Source organism: Podarcis raffonei, chromosome 8, assembly GCF_027172205.1.
Source record: "Podarcis raffonei isolate rPodRaf1 chromosome 8, rPodRaf1.pri, whole genome shotgun sequence".
Taxonomy (NCBI): domain Eukaryota; kingdom Metazoa; phylum Chordata; class Lepidosauria; order Squamata; family Lacertidae; genus Podarcis; species Podarcis raffonei.
The window spans coordinates 88228266-88242289 of NC_070609.1; the positions used below are offsets into that span (position 1 = coordinate 88228266).

Below are 14024 nucleotides of genomic sequence, written 5' to 3' on the forward strand. Positions count from 1 at the left end.
AGAGCATAGCTTTCATAGCCTTTGATAGGCCTTGCCTCCTGCATGAATTTGTCCAATCCTCTTTTAAATTCACCTAGGTAGGCGGCCACCACTGACACCTGTGGAAGCCAGTTCCATAGTTTAACTACAGAGTTTATGAAGGAGGACTTCCTTTTGTGTGTCCTGAATCTTCCAACATTCAGCTTCATCGGATGTCCACAAATTCTTGTGTTTTGAGAGAGGAAGGAAAACTTTTATCTATGCTCTTCATGCCATGAATAATTTTATAAACTTTTATTATGTTGCCTCTTACTTGCCTTTTCCATAGGCTAAAAAGTCTTGAATGCTGCAACCTTTCTTCATGGAGTCGCTCCACCCCCTTGATCATTAAGGTTGCCCTTTTCTGAACCTTTTCCAACACTGCAATATCCTTTTTGAGGTGAGAACTGTACATGGCACAGTGGTACCTCTGGTTACGTACTTAATTCATTCCGGAGGTCCGTTCTTAACCTGAAACTGTTCTTAACCTGAAGCAACACTTCAGCTAATGGGGCCTCCTGCTGCCGCCACGCCACCGGAGCACGATTTCTGTTCTCATCCTGAAGCAAAGTTCTTAACCTGAGGTACTATTTCTGGGTTAGTGGAGTCTGTAAGATGAAGTGTCTGTAACCTGAAGTGTATGTAACTGGAGGTACCACTGTATTCCAAATGCACTTGCGGCATAGATTTGTATAATGGCAATAAAATTATTACTGATAGGAAGCCTGCATGTCAGCAAAAAGGCTAACCTGAAACCTCCCTCCCCGACACCTTGATTCCCAAGAAGCAGCACTCTGCATGGCGATGACACCAACACCTTCAGCCTGGAGGCAAGGAGACAAAAGGTCCAGCTCCCTAACCATTGGCTAGAATTAGGCCCAGGGCCTGCCTCTCTGCCTCCCAACTCAAGTATGGCCTTAATTTCACTACTGTTTGAAGAAGAAAAACAAGGCAATAATGAACACATAATGAGCTCTCAGCAGTAGTTTGTTCCCAAGCAAGCACTTTATCCTGTTTAGCCAACACAGTTCTGGTACACAACACACACACACACACAGCAAGGAGATCACAGCAAGAGAGCAAAACTCTCACAGGAGCATGTGTGACTGACCATTTTCTCTGCCTTTCCCGTAAGGTAGATGGGGTGGGGAACCCTCGGGCCAAACAGGCAAACTAAGTACATGCTTAAGGCACCAGCAAAGCAAGGGCAGGCACACAATGAGGGTTTTTCCAATGACATTTGGTATTTCAAGAAAAACATCAAAGTAGTCACAGTAGGAGAAATCAGAGCTTGTTAGACTTCCTTACCCTCCACTCCACACTCTTCCTCCATTTTTATGTTCCTTTTTATGTTCATTTTATGTTCTTGGGTTATTACTTAATCCCCGCCTAAATCAGGGCACGTCCTACAAACGTATGTCAAAATAATGTGAGGCAATCAGATCCGGTGATTTATTTATTTTAAAGTTTAGTATTGTTTTTGTTTCAAATTACAGAAGGGAAGTACCATAATCTTTTCAGTGCTTAGGGGCCTCTAAAGTTCTTATTCTGGCCCTGCCCCTCTCCAAGACATATACCCCTTCCCCCTTCCTGCTCCCACACCTTGCAGGCAAAGGGCCTTCTCTGTAATGGCACTTTCCCTATGGAATGCCCTCCCCAGATGTCAAACAGGTAAACAACTATTTGACTTTCAGAAGACATCTGAAAGCAGTTCAGGGAAGTTTTTAATGGTTGACATTTTATTGTGTTTTTAATATTTTGTTGGGAGCCACCTAGAATGCCTGGGGCATATATCGGTGGCTTATTACATACATACATACATACATTCATACATAACCCTGTTCCATTGCTCTCCTCCAGTGCTTTTGCTTGCCTGAAAGTGTGTCCTTGAACTGCAATAATATCTCTTGCTTGACTGCATGGAGTTGGATTTTTGCATGGCTGGAATGTAATCTACCACACAATCCTAAGAGTTAGCTCTGTAGCTCCACCAACTTTTGCCTCTGGAGGTCCCACTCACCGCTGGCATGTGTCCCCACCCAAAGGTTGCTCATGAGCCAATGCAGCCATTGGACCATAAAAGGCTCCTCACCTCTGTCCATGAGAGCATCCTATTGCTGAATCCGGTTTCTTCAGAACACAAAAGCCATTCAACATTGGGAGACACTTACCCACAGATTTATCAGAAAACCTTAACCTTGAAGGCCTGCTAAAGTCAGATGCAGCCTTCCCTGATCTGCTGTCTTCCAGATGTGTTGGACTACAACTTTCATCCCAGCCAACATAGCTAATGCTGGCTAGGGCTGATGGGAGTTGTAGTCCCAGCCTATCAGGAAGGCTGCTCTAGAGCAATCCTTTGTGTGTCTTTCACATGAGATAGTTTATATAGGTCAGGTTTGGGGAGCCTCTGGCCCTCCAGATACTGCTGAATCACAATTCCCATAATTCCTCATCGTTGGGCCCTGCTAGCTGTAGTGGATTGAGTCCACCAATATCTGGAGGGCCACAAGTTCCCCAGCCCCAACACTGGAAGTCGGGTTAAGCTTTTAACTGGGTCAAGCTGGTTGTAATGCAGTAGAGTAGAGGTCAAGTTGCAAAGTCCCTGTTTATTGTAACTCGCTCTACGTGGGGCTGCCCTTAAGACTGACCCAGAAACTCCAGTGGGTGCAGAATGCTGCAGCGAGACTCCTTACGGGGTCTTCGCTGCGAGATCACATTCATCCGGTGCTATATCAACTGCACTGGCTCCCGGTGGAGTACAGGATCAGGTTTAAGGTGCTGGTTTTAACCTTTAAAGCCCTATACGGCCTAGGACCCTCGTACCTACGGGACCGCCTCTCCTGGTATGCCCCACAGAGAAACTTACGGTCTTCAAATAAAAACATCTTGAAGGTCCCAGGCCACAGAGAAGTTAGGCTGGCCTCAACTAGAGCCAGGGCTTTTTCGGCTGTGGCTCCGACCTGGTGGAACACTCTGTCACAAGAGACTAGGGCCCTGCGGGACTTGACATCTTTCCGCAGGGCCTGCAAGACCGAGCTGTTCCGCCAGGCCTTTGGCCAGGGCACAGCCTGACTCCCTCCCTCGGCAATCTTCGCAGAGCTCTGGCCCAATGGTGGCCAGTGGCTTGAATTTAATTAATTTTATAATGAATGATTTTAGAGTGTTGTTTGTGTTGTACTTTTGTATTGTTTTATTGTTGTTAGCCGCCCTGAGCCCGGCTTCGGCTGGGGAGGGCGGGATATAAATAAAATTTATTATTATTATTATTATTCAAATCTCATCTCCCACCCTATCCTCATGTGTTGGCCTCAGTAAGGCACCACCTTCCTGGTCTCAGCCTTCTATCTACAATTGAAGATGGACATAGAAATCTAACAAATAGAACTGGCCTGGCTTAAGAAGCTGCTCCGAGGATTACATAAAATGATGGGCATGGGACGGGCATATTTCAACATTTGAAATACATCATACAATGCTAATTGCCATTGTCTGTAATAAAACATGTGAACTTAGAATTTTAATCATTTCCCCCCATTTTATAACATGCATTGATCCAAGAAGCCCATTACAAGTAAGAGGCCAAAATGCAGGATCATGTTTCCTCCTCCAGGCTCACACAGAACATTCAGAGCTGATCATGGAAGGGTTCATTTTTTAATCCTACTTTTCGTCCAAAGAGCTCAAGATGGTATACACAGATATCCTCTCCACCTTTATTTATCACAGCAACCCTTTCAATGTAGGTTAGACCAAGGGTTCACCTGGAGAATCTCATGGTCAAATGGGAGCCCCTGGGCATTCCTGGCCCCAAATTCAACATTCTAACCGATACACCAATTGAGCCCACATGGACCATACTTTGTGTGTTGAGTTTCTCCATCAAAAGAGGTCAGCAGAGGATTATATACATATATTTGCCTAATGATTAGACACCATGCATTAAAAGCTACATTTAAACACATACTTTTTACAGTCACCCCTCCTACCTTTCACACAGCATCTACTTTATGGGTGGCCTCATAGAAGAGGGTGCACATTTTCTGAGAAATGCTTTTGGTGTCCAAACCTGGGGTGAGTGAATAAAAACTTTCAGGTGATTCTGCCCTCTCCACTGAGGCTTAGTTAATTCTGCAGGCTCAGACCAGTTTAAGACACATCCCCAAAAACCATGGCTACCAAGCCACCCTTTAGAGCCACCTAAAGCTGTCTTTGTGCTATTCATGTATGTTCTTCACCCCTAATCCCCATTATTCTGGGACCATTTCAGGAGCCCCTAAGCATGCCTTGAAAACACACAAACTACTATCTATCCATGCACATGCACCCAACCTTGCTCTTTCCAAATCAAATATGCACCAGAAATCACAGTCACAACATTTATCTTCCTCTTAAAGCACCACCCTGAGAACAGGAGAGCTCCAGGGAGGAAGGCACAAACGACGACGCCATGGAGAGGAAGAGGAGCAGTTCAACAAATTTTGGAGGAGAGAATCCTCCCAGCACAAGGTACAGATCATTTCCTGCTCCTGTCAACATCACATGGAGGATCTGCCGGCAAGTTATTTAATCATCTTCAAATGAGGTCCTCCGTTTCCTGCGGAACACTTACGTAGTAAGCATGAGGAAGGCAGAGCATATCTGCAGCTTAGTCCTGAGAGCGCCTCATAGCCAGGGCCTTGTCAGAAGCCAGTAGAGGCAGGTACACAGTAGACAATTCAGTCAAAATAGTGCCTCGCCATTTTTTATTGGCTTTGTTATTTTTGGAGAGAGAGAGAGAGATGACGAGGGCTGGCTTTTTGCCCACTCCCTATCTCTACTCAGAAAAATGCCTGCGGCAATTCACCATAACCAGCAGCCTTTGGCTTGCTCTAGGTGAGCATCAGCCTTGGATTCAACACACTCAAGCATCTTTTTCCAAAAAAACAAACGCTTCGTGAAAAACACTGTTCTTTGTAAATGCAGCCACACTGTCCCTTCGGGAAAGCCAGCTCAATAAAATTTACCTTGGCACAGGGATACAGAAAAACAACAACCACCCTCTCAAATACCTCTAAGCAGTTCTGCTAACAGGGGTCTTTCTTTCTTAGTAACTCAGGTCTTATGCAATGTATTATAAATTCTAAACTGTACATTTCCCCCTCTTTTTAAAGAGATGCTGTCCAATTACTGACTCCATGCAAGGCCTAAATAATACTACAATTGTGAAGGTCAAAGCTAAAGTTCCATATATAATTTGGTTTTTCCCTACGCTGGGGAGTGGTGGGGGAAGACAAAGATTCCCTGAGGTATCTCAACATTCTAGCTAGACTGCACCAAATCAAGTTGAAGTAAAAAGCCAAGGGCTTTCTGCACTGCAAACTTTATGGGTGAGCTTTATGGACCCCTGTAGGAATCTCCTTTAGTCCTTAAAATGTCACCCAGATTTCTGTGGGCCACAACCCCCAAGGTAAGCATGCATCTTACATGTGTGCTTTGAGCTTGCTACAGAAAGGTACCATGAATAAATGACAAATTTATCCCTATGCATCCAATTATCCCTTTACTTAATAGCACTCAAACGAGGGGGGGAGGGGAGAGCATGAAAGGAAACAATTCGGCCCCTTAATATATGCACCAATGCAGCCTGCCATATTACATAATATTGTTGCCAATGGGGGGGGGGGAGTTTTCCAACTTATATACGGTTAACCCTGTTAGCTGGTTCTATTTATTTGCAGTTGTAGAAACTGGAGTTCCAAACCATTTTTTTATTGTTAATTAAAACACAGGACAGTAGCCACCAATGCTACCATTTATTAATTTGCCTTGACACAACATTCTAGTCCTTTTAATAAGCAAAGGTGGCACCCATGTAAAGCGGCACGTTTTCTTGAAAGAAGTCAGAATGGAAATTGTGTGTGTGAACATTCAAAGAAGGGTTAAGAATCTGCTTCCATTCATTTGTTAAGAGAGGAGGAGGGGGTATGGGAAGGAGAGGCAAAACTCCCATCAGCTGCATCTTACCTTCCGCCAGAACTTCATCCACAGTCACCTGACACCTCCCAATGTTGAACACCCGGCCTATGTATCCACTCCCAGGCCCAGTGCTACTGCCACTCCCTCCGAGGGTCCCAGAACCGGCCCCAGAGCCACCCTGCTCTCGCCGGGAGTCAAAAAACTTCTTCATGGCTCCAAGAGTGCGCAGCCTAAACACTTTTAGCTTAGCAAGTCCAGTATGACACACAAACACCCCAAATATATATATATAATTGTGTGTTTGTGTGTCTATTCTATATATGTGTGTGTGTCTATGTACACAGCTCTTGACGTCTTGAAGCAAGACAAAAATTAATCCCTTTGCGGCAAAATATCTTCTTTTTCCTTAGAGGTCATATGCTTTGTTCCCTCTCGCCCAGTCCAGGAAGGCAGAGCTTGGGTGTTATTCAGACCTGTTGGGAGGAAGAGACAGAATTAGAGGCTTTTGCCATTTGCTCCAACTGTCTAATAATATTAAAAACAGCATCACCACCCTCTCTGGAGAGAAATATCTCCCTCAGGCGGGGCGGGGGGGGGAGGAATCCCTTACTCGCACCCCCCCCCCGAAAGAGCACCCCTTCTTTCTACTCTTGAGGTGCCCGCAAAGAAAATAGGGGGGTCCCTTTGCACCGGGGAAAAGGTACGCGTCGTGATGATGACGGTGGTGGGGAGGGCAGAGCCTACTTTTGGGACCCACCGCCCCAGCAAGGCAGAAGAGGGGGTGCCCAGCTGGTGCCCCTGCCGCTAGCGCTGCATGAGCCGGGGGGGGGAGAGAGAGAGAGAGAGAGAGAGAGAGAGAGAGAGAGAGAGGGAGAGGGAGAGACCCGGCCTGGCCACACTGTTACCATGTCCGCTTCCGCTGCGGGCGCCGCTCCGGCCCTGCAGCATCGCTCCAAAGTGGCAGCCGGAGGAGCGCCGCCGGCCGGGCAGAGCAGGAGGGGGAGCCGCTGCGGAGGAGGAGGAGGAGGTGGAAGAGCGTCAAGGGAGGCTGGGGCTGGCCGGGGGGAGACCATGCCGAGCCTTCCTCCGCTCGCGGCCCCCGCCGACCAGGAAATGAACTGCCACAGGAAGTCCCAGTTCCAGAAAAGCTTGGGGGGGGGAGAGAAAGGGAGGGAGTCGGCGGGCGAGAGGAAGGAGGGCGGAAGAGGGAGGAGGAATCCTCAACGCGCCGCCCCCTCCCTTTTAACCCCTTCCCAGCCAAGGAAGCCAGGCAAGCACGCAGCCCTCCCCCTCTGTCCTCAAACAGAAGCGACGGATCCGTGAAATAATTCCACCAACAAAACTAGAGGGGGTTTTATTTTTTGTTAAGGGGACTTCACATTTACTTCCTCCCTTCCTCCTCCTCTCCCCCCCCCGTATAAATTGCAACAGACGTTCTGGCCGCGTTGCCTTCTGGGAAGGGTAGTTTCTCCTCCCTGCCTGCGGGATCTCTGGCAACCTCGTCGAGTCGCAGGACTACAAGTCCCAGATGACACCTGGCGGAGGGTTGTTGGGTGGGAGCTTGTGAGTAATGAATTTACTGTATTAATTTATCGCTCTCTGTCACACTCACACAGAGGAGTGCATGAAGTACATGTTTTCTAAAAAATTCCTTCCTTCCTGCTCCCTTCCTAGAAATTCTAATTGTTATTGATACAAAATACTTTTTACTTATGGCCACCAATCTAAGCAATGCATATGCATATGAAATCATATGCTGTAATAAGTGTAATAAATTTACTATATACACTTTGACACAGCTTTGTTAATATATTCAGAACCGTTTATCTGTTTATTGTTTTTTTATTTTATATAATTGTTGCATGTTACAAAACACACACTGTTACAAAACACACACAAACAAACAAACAAACAAACTGTACATCCTTTGTACAGCACCTGGTACATCAACAGTTTTTAGATAGTAATTCGTTCAGGCAGGGGTCAGTTTACCCCAAACTCATGATTGTTTGGGATTAGCAAATTGCCCAAAATTCATTATCCATCAGGACTGTGAATGGATTTGATTAATAGTAGTAGTAAAATTAAAAATCGTTTAAGATATCAGATCCATGTCCGAAGAAGAACATTGTTGGTGTTGACGAAGTTATATTGATATTAAACCAATTCTAGGAGAAATATAACCATTATATTAGATGCCCATCTGAGCAAGACTCTTGTATGCCTTTAAAATCATTTCCTATTTGAACCCCAAACACCTCAGTCTCTCACTATTTAACACAGCCACTGAATGCTGTGACAAAACATCTGGAGGGCACCCTAGGGATCACTTCCAATGCTGGGATCCTCAACTCTTAACATTTCTATAAGTAGGACTATCAGTGTGGATTAGCCAGAGACTGATGAGTCAGTTTGTGGGATTTTAACAACATTGTTGTCTACATTTGAGAACATCTCCAGTATTATAGACAATACTGAGGTAGGTGAACCAGTGGTCTGACTCTGTATATGGCAGCTCCCCGTGTTCCTATCTGCTGGAGTTAAGTTGTACGTGCAACCTTATTCTGTAGTGGACTTTGGGCTTTCAAATTTCAGTGGCAACCTGTGCAATGCACTGCCTCCCCCCCACCCCACCTCACCTCTCACCTTCCATTCTAATTCAATGTTGCAGCGCACTCTCAACTCAGTGCGGGAGAACCGGTTGCGCTCCCCTAAATCCACCTTTGACCTCATTCCAAATAAACCACACCCCAGGCTAAGTGCTACGCCCCTTGAAACCTCACTGCTTGGAGAACTGGGGTGCCCTTAACAATAGCATGGTGAACAGCTGTTCACATTATCTTATCCTTTAAAAGAAGATGTAAAGAAGTGCCACAGAGGAGCTGTGGGGTGGCAGCCCCCTTCTTTGACAGCAGCGGAATGCACCACCCACTCTCTAGCTGACCCAGCAAGCTGCCATTGCTGTTGCAGGAGGCAAGCAAGAGACATCCACACAAAAGCACTCTAGATATATAAGAAGGTGTGACAGTCCGGAAGGAATGAGAGAGAGAGTGAGAGAGAAAATGGGAGAAAGCATACAAGAAAGAAGATTCCACCTAAACATTAGGAAGAACTTCCTGACAGTAAGAGCTGTTCGACAGTGGAATTTGCTGCCAAGGAGTGTGGTGGAGTCTTGAAGCAGAAGCTTGACAACCATATGTCAGGAGTGCTCTGATGGTGTTTCCTGCTTGGCAGGGGGTTGGACTCGATGGCCCTTGTGGTCTCTTCCAACTCTATGATTCTGTGATTCATTGCCAGGGGTTGGACTAGATAACCCTTTGGGTCCCTTCCAACTCTACAGTCTATTGCTCCTGACAGGCAAGGAGGAGAGAATTCACTAGTGTGCAATTGTCATTACTCTGGAATACAGTGGTACCTCTGGTTATGGATTTAATTCGTTTCAGGATGCCGTGCACACCCCGAAAAATCTGTAACTAGAGGCGCCGCTTCTGCACACGCACACAGAGCACATAGAGCACTTCTGCATGCACACATGGCAAGATAGAGCGCTTCTGCGCATGCGTGAGCGGCGAATACACTTCTGGGTTTGCCGGGTGTGCAGCGGCCATAACCCAAAGATTCCGTAACCTGGAGGTTATGCAACACTGTACTACTGTACCTTGTTTCCACCAGCTGGATCACATTGGTGCCACCTCCAAATGCTACTCTGCTGGTGTAACCACAACACAGGATTGTGCCTTAAATGGAGACATTGGGCTTGTATCCAGCTAAGTCCAAACTCAGAGCAGACCCATTGAAATTAATGAATTTTAAATTACGCGTGTCCATTAACTTCAATGGGTCTACTCTGAGTAGCACTAGCATTTACTACAACCCTTCATTTTCCTATTTTTAAAAGAAAAACACCAGCCAATTGATATTCATTCCAGAAATACAGGCTACTATAATATGGAGATTTTCTGCAGTGGAAAAATGGATTTTTCTGGTCAAACAAAACTTTTTCCATATTGAAACAAAAACATTGCACAAATGTTGTTTCCAATGCTTGCATATAAAATAAAGTATGATACTTGAGAGAGAACCAACTGTTCCACATCAAGAACTCTGAGTACATAGCTGATTAGTTAACACCTTATTAGTATGGGCTGTAGGTATACAAACAACTTGTTCCATATTGAGCAGAATGAGATGGGTTGAAGGACTCTAGAGGCATCATTTCGTATGGCAATTAAGAAGAAGAAAAAAACTCAAACAATTAAGACTCACCTGTAATTAACATTAAACACTGAGTGCTGTGTCCTTTGACTCATATCCAAACTGCAAACATTTATTTATTTACAGTACATATAGTCCCCTCTTCACTGAATGTTTTAAATTCCAGAGCAGAGAACAAAGTAATAAAAATAGAGAAAAATAATACACAAAAATTACAGAATCATATAAACAGAACTAATAAGCAATTAAACAATCCTATCATAAGGTAAACAAGAAAAATTACAATAACATACATTAATATTTCTAATTTAACGAATGTTGAAGAGCGGTTCCTCAGCTATTCAGCCACAGCAGCAGTCAGGAGTCAACCACATCACAAGGCATTTTTCTTACCTGCCCTGTCACAAGACAGCAGCAGCAAGCGGCACAGGGTGTGCAAGAGGAAGCTGGGGGGGCAAGATACTTTGCATTTAACATGCAAGCTTCAGAGGGTCAAATCCCATGCTAGGAGAGGCAAAGCCCATCCAGCCACAGCTGAACCAACTGGAATGAGTGCTGTATTGACCAGCGGCCTAGCTCCTACAGGGCATCTCCAGGTAAGAGGTGGTCATGGACCACTGTTGCTTGTCAGAGGGAGGGGGGGCCATTGTTCTGGCTCTCTATAAGGAAGCCTTTTCCAGCCCCAGATGTCTTTTGAAAAAGGATTGGGGAGTGGTTCTTATGATGAATTATTAATTGATTAAAAAATGAATTGAGGCAGGAGAGCCAGTGCAGTGTAATGGTTAGAGCATTGGACTATGACTTGGAAGACCAGGGTTCAAATCCCCACTCAGCTACATGAAGCTCACTGAGTGACTTTGGGCCAGTCACTGCCTGTCAGTCTAACCTACCTCACAGGGTTGTTGTGAGGACAAAATTGGGATGGAAGAACCATGTACTGTACACCACATTGAGTTCCTTGGAAAAAAAGGTGGTATTTAAATGTTATAAATAAAAAACAAATCAATGGGTAGTGTTTTTTAAAATGCCCACATGCTCTGGCAAACTATATATATTGTCCAAAAGGCCACTTGGTGTCTTATGTAGAACATTGGACCAAGAGGCCTGGCTTATTGCTTCTCCTGGTTGTCATCCCCCCACCTGAGCGTCTCATACACTTTGGCATCGTCATCCATCCTACCTGAGCACCCGGAGAGGTCTGCCTCCTCACAGTCCATGTAACCTGAATGAGCAACAGATGAGGGCCCATCATGTTTCCGAACCCATCAAGCTCCCCCCCCCCACCTGTCAGAATCTCACCCTGAAGGCAGATAGAGACAGAGCAGTGAGGTCCCTGCCTAGTAAGAAATATATAACACACACATGGCAAGAGTGAAGTCTTTATTGCAGGGTATGTAGGAAAAACACGTTCTTTCCTTATAAGACTTTAAAACAGGATTATACAAATGAATGGGCGGTAAGAATATCTGTGGGACGCAGGTGGCGCCGTGGGTTAAACCACAGAGCCTAGGACTTGCCAATCAGAAGGTCAGCGGTTTGAATGCCTACGACGGGGTGAGCTCCCGTTGCTCGCTCCCTGCTCCTGCCAACCTAGCAGCTTGAAAGCACATCAAAGTGCAAGTAGATAAATAGGTACCACTCCAGAGGGAAGGAAACGGCGTTTCCGTGCGCTGCTCTGGTTTGCCAGAAGCGGCTTAGTCATGCTGGCCTCATGATCCAGAAGCTGTACGCTGGCTCCCTTGGCCAATAAAGCGAGATGAGCGCCGCAACCCCATAGTTGGCCACGACTGGACCTAATGGTCAGGGGCCCCTTTACCTTTAAGAGTAAATTTATATACCACAGCTGGAGGCAGCAATTTCTGAATACCAGTTGCTAGAGACCGTAGGAGGGGAGGGGGTTCTTGTGCTCGGGTTCTGCTTGTGGGTTCCCAAAGGCATCTGGTTGGCCACTGTAAGAACAGGATGCTGGACTAGATAGCACCTGTTCCCCACATCCCTTGCCTACCTGGGTGGCGGTGCTCCGGCACCCCCTGTTGGTAGAGTGGAGGTTTTTAACTGACTTATACACCTATGGGGGTGTGCTATGATTGGGTGGTGAACTATTAAACATTATCAAATATTGAAATTGTCTCTCATGGATGCCAAGTGAAAGTAAATACTTGAGCACTCAGAGGTTGCTTGGCATGCAAATTGGAAATACAATTTTGGGGAAGCAAACTTGTTTTATTTTCAGATAAATTTGGGTGGAGAAAAACATCTAGCTCACCTCCTAGCTCATAAAACTCCATGAGCCTTAGGCAAGCCTAAGGAATGAGGCTTCTGAGCCTATCCTAGTGGCAGCCTGCATTTTGTTTGGGAGGCCCCCATTTTGAGAATCAGGGCACCAGCAGCTTCATACAATACCCGCTTTTACTCCCTTATTGACCAAACTTTCCAGACAGTTCAGCGTTTTGTAACTGGAAATCTGCCAGAGTTGGAGAAATCTCATAAATGCCAAGATTATCCTGAACTGCTGGTCAGCCCCACCTGTGGAGCAATAGTGACCTCTTGTGAGCAGCAGGATGAAAACCAGTGTCCTGCATTTCCTCCTTAAATCCGTATCCTTGCAATGCAGTACTGCTCTTTCCCCCACCCCCAATTCTTAACCTGCTTTGGCTTCTTAAGGTGGAAGGAATGGTTGTGAGTCACACCCTAGTAAAGAAAAAATAGCAGAGCAACTCGTATTCTGCTTCATTCCACCATCTCCAGTCCATCTTCGTCTCCTACACTTTGCTTTACTTATAAGATTAAATGTACAATTTATCGTAATTTGGAAGGTCAGATAAAAATTACAAAAGAGAATGCCTTTAAAAAAAAAAAAGCAGCTACTGACCTGAACCCCTTTCTTCTGGAGTTTTTCCAATGTTCCACGCTTTCCACTGTACCCCTTCTGCCAAGCAACATTGGCTGTAGCAGTGGGATGGATAGTGCAGAGTGGATGGATTGGTCACATGGGTTGCCAGAGGGGCTGGTTGATTGATTGAGTGATTGATTGATTGACTGATTGATTGATTGGATTGAATTTATATACTGCTCTATACCGAGGTTGGCTCAGGCAGGAGTCAGGCTTTAAATTCATATGTTGCTCCCTTTACCGTAGTTTTGCTGTGCCCAAGGTCCCATCTGCCCTCTATATTGTTGAAAGCAGCATTGTACCACTTTAAATGGTTATGGCTTAGAATCACAGAATTATAGAGCTGGAAGGGACCCTAAGGGTCATCTAGGTCAACCCCACCAATGCTTTCCCAAAAGCATCCTGGGAATTGTAGTTTGTTGAACTACAATTCCCTCCACAGAGCCCCCAATTTGCAGAGCGATTTAACAACCCACCCCCTCTTTCCCAAGAAACTGCAGCTACTAGAATTCTTCAATGTATGATGTGAAGGGGGCCAGAGACCCTAGACAGCATCCCATCTCAAATTCAACAAAGGTTGACCCACAAAAAAGTTCCTCGAGAAGAGGGACTGGTGGCTAAAACCCTCTGAGGGAGGACTAGAGGGTCTCCTAACAGCTCCTATCGCCCTTGAGAAACTACAGTTTCCAGGCGACTTTGAGGGAGGCTGTATACATCATGCGAAAGGCTGGGCTGGATGAATCCCTAGCCGGAATTAAGATTGCCGGAAGAAATATCAACAACCTCAGATATGCAGATGACACAACCTTGATGGCAGAAAGTGAGGAGGAATTAAAGAACCTTTTAATGAGGGTGAAAGAGGAGAGCGCAAAATATGGTCTGAAGCTCAACATCAAAAAAACGAAGATCATGGCCACTGGTCCCATCACCTCCTGGCAAATAG

At 45.6% G+C, this 14024-nt stretch overlaps 2 protein-coding genes across 17 annotated transcripts in view; one reads left to right on the forward strand and one right to left on the reverse strand.

Moving 5' to 3' along the window:
• The window catches only part of AAK1 (AP2 associated kinase 1), a 105581-nt gene that overhangs the window by 90562 nt on the left and 995 nt on the right, over positions 1-14024 (reverse strand). For 12 of the 16 annotated variants that reach the window (XM_053401374.1, XM_053401372.1, XM_053401366.1 and 9 more), the window contains exons 1-2: positions 6879-7120; positions 6022-6446 (exon numbers count right to left, since the gene is read on the reverse strand). In XM_053401374.1, the coding sequence (XP_053257349.1) occupies positions 6022-6184 (163 nt within the window). In that variant the 5' untranslated portion in view covers positions 6185-6446; positions 6879-7120. Of the gene's footprint in view, positions 1-4004; positions 4085-6021; positions 6447-6878; positions 7121-14024 lie in introns of those variants that run through there. The other 4 variants (XM_053401376.1, XM_053401375.1, XM_053401367.1 and 1 more) reach the window with 3 other exon arrangements.
• The window catches only part of ANXA4 (annexin A4), a 31257-nt gene continuing 24747 nt past the window's right edge, over positions 7515-14024 (forward strand). The window contains exon 1 of the mRNA XM_053401386.1: positions 7515-7536. The gene's annotated coding sequence lies outside the window, so the exon portion shown is untranslated. The remainder of the gene's footprint in view (positions 7537-14024) is intronic.